Source organism: Olea europaea, unplaced genomic scaffold, assembly GCF_002742605.1.
Source record: "Olea europaea var. sylvestris unplaced genomic scaffold, O_europaea_v1 scaffold1286, whole genome shotgun sequence".
Classification (NCBI taxonomy): Eukaryota; Viridiplantae; Streptophyta; class Magnoliopsida; order Lamiales; family Oleaceae; genus Olea; species Olea europaea.
Genome location: NW_019230316.1, coordinates 25,423 through 27,873, shown reverse-complemented (window position 1 = coordinate 27,873; position 2,451 = coordinate 25,423). Strand labels below are relative to the sequence as shown.

Below are 2,451 nucleotides of genomic sequence, written 5' to 3'. Positions count from 1 at the left end.
AAGACAATTATTTTGGCATCGGTGATTTGATTTTCATTTCAAGATTGAGAAGATATTTGATGTTGAACGATTCAAAATATTGCTTGATGAATTCCTTCAATTTTACTACAGCTCTTCCTTTGTTGTTGTGTAACAAGGATTATGTTAGAAAATCAAATTCCCAAAGCTTTTGAGCAGAGTAAGGAGAATTGGCATAATGTTTATCAAAATATTATATTATTACAAAGGGCACTAAATTTAAAATATATTAAAAAATAAATTAAAATGGGGCAATAAATGGGTAGAGGCCCCCCGCCCCGCCTTGCCCCTCTCCTCGCCTCTCGTCCCCTCCCTGCTCCCACCCCGTCCCCGGGTATGGGGAGGGAAACTATCTAGTGGGACTAGGGTGGAGGAAGGCGCCCCGACCCATACCCATCCCGTTGCTATCCCTACAAATAGCAAGTTTACAAGGCCCAATTTGAAAAATTTTGTAAAGTCCAAATAGCAAATATCCTCATCAATCAGATTCATTAATATTTATTTAGTTGAATTATATCAATTTCATTCGCAATCACTACTCGCCACACTTTAAGATTACCCGTCCTACAAACCCCTCTTCAGGTGATGCCACAACAAAAATTGAAAGCTAATAAGATAGACATTTAATGCTACAATTGTGCCACACGTACACGCACCCCTTCCGCCCAACAAGGGTTGGACATGGGCTCCTCCCTCATGGGCAAATACCAGTGTACAAATAGCAAAATTCTTGATACTATTCAATTGCATTGCATATTTAAAGTGAATTAGAAGTGTGAAATATATATTAGTTGTCAATTTCATTTCTTATATATATATATATATATTGTTAGATATTGAGAAGATAATTTATATTATAAATTCAAGATTTTATTTAGAAACATATTATGAGTAAAATGAATCTCCAACCCGAACCAATAGTTTGAATTCGAGTAATTATGTGACTCGAATTATTTTAATTGAAAAATTACCAATAATAAGTAGTTCTAAATGTTGGAATACCAAAAAGATCCATCGATGCCCAAGCCATGGGAGTTTCCATTAATTTAACAAAATTACATTAATTAGACAATTGATAAGCAGAGATTGGCATTCATATTACACTACTACCTTAATTTCCACAAACAAGAAGCAAATACATATATGACCCCGTATGGCTAGTTTATTGCACAACACGATAGCTTAATAATGATCCGTTCCTTGTAAACACAGCCACAAACTATTTCTAGAAAACCATTATCTTCTTCTCTGCTTCAAGTCTTACCACCGCTCATTTGCAGTTACATGGATCGCAAGTGCAATTGGTTCCGCACTTGCAGCCGTTCTCAGCAGCTGTCACCCCAAATTCAGACTCGGAACCCTCAAAGTATCTGCATCAAATAAATAAATAAATAGCCAATTAATTATTTTACAATTTCTCAAAAGTTAATTATTTCACATTAAAACTTGAAAAGACGATACATACTTGTTGTGGGGAGCAACTCCAAGAACAAGGGTTTCAGTGGTTGTAGCCTCAGAGTAGCCCAAGTCAGGGTACTTACCACATCTGCAGTTATTACATATAAAATTGATCATGGCATGAACATGCGTCAATTAATCTTGAACCCATGTTTCTAGGTCCGTATACTCGATGGGCTGGTTCATCGAAGGATTCTACTACTTATATATAAAAATGGTACATAAAAAATTACTGACAAATGATGTAATGACACGTGGCGTCATGCAAAGTTTGACGTACACGTAGCAATATCCTTAATGAAGCGAAGAAACGACCTACCCACCGCAGCCACTGCCGCATTTGCAGCCAGAGCCACACCCACAGTTTCCATTGCAGCAAGACATTTTCTTCCCCTCAACTGTGAATTTCAAAGTTTCTTTTTAACAGAGCATGCTAAGACTCTGCGAGATAATTTCTGAAGCGAACCAGAGGCACATTTATAGAGCTGTGGAGATGATTGGTGAATATTGATCGTACACGTGGCTTGATCGTATAACGCCTCGTAAGTCGGTCCATGACAAATGTTGCTCCTTTATTTCCACACATCTATCGTTTCCAGCGGCTTAAAGTCCAAATTAGGCCCGTTACCGTGTTAAATACCTCATCCATCCCTAAACTTCCACCCATGTTTCAATTATATCCCTAAACTTTAAATTGTTTCTAATATGCCATGAAACTTCTGAATTAAATTCCCATTTATTTGACTGAACATCCCACTAGAGCGTAGGGGTATTTAACCCATATATTATAGCAAATGCAACCCTCTCTTTAAATGCCCTCTAGCATTTAGAGATTTTAGAATGATAAGCAGAACGTAGATAGATGAAGTATCTAATCCATATTTTATAACAATTATGTAAATGTTCTTTACTTTCCAGAATGTTATAATATAAATTATTTTACACGTGACAAGCAAAATAGGAATGAAGATAAGA

General features: G+C 36.6%; 1 protein-coding gene across 1 annotated transcript; it reads right to left on the bottom strand.

Annotated features, from left to right (window-relative positions):
* Positions 1-1,026: 1,026 nt before the first annotated feature.
* LOC111374757 (metallothionein-like protein type 2) lies at positions 1,027-1,944 on the bottom strand. Its single transcript, XM_022997490.1, has 3 exons — positions 1,796-1,944; positions 1,484-1,564; positions 1,027-1,388 (listed from the first exon to the last, which is right to left on the bottom strand). The coding sequence occupies exons 1-3, from the start codon at positions 1,858-1,860 to the stop codon at positions 1,289-1,291; spliced, it is 246 nt and encodes an 81-aa protein (XP_022853258.1). The 5' UTR covers positions 1,861-1,944; the 3' UTR covers positions 1,027-1,288.
* Between the last annotated feature and the right edge of the window lie 507 nt (positions 1,945-2,451).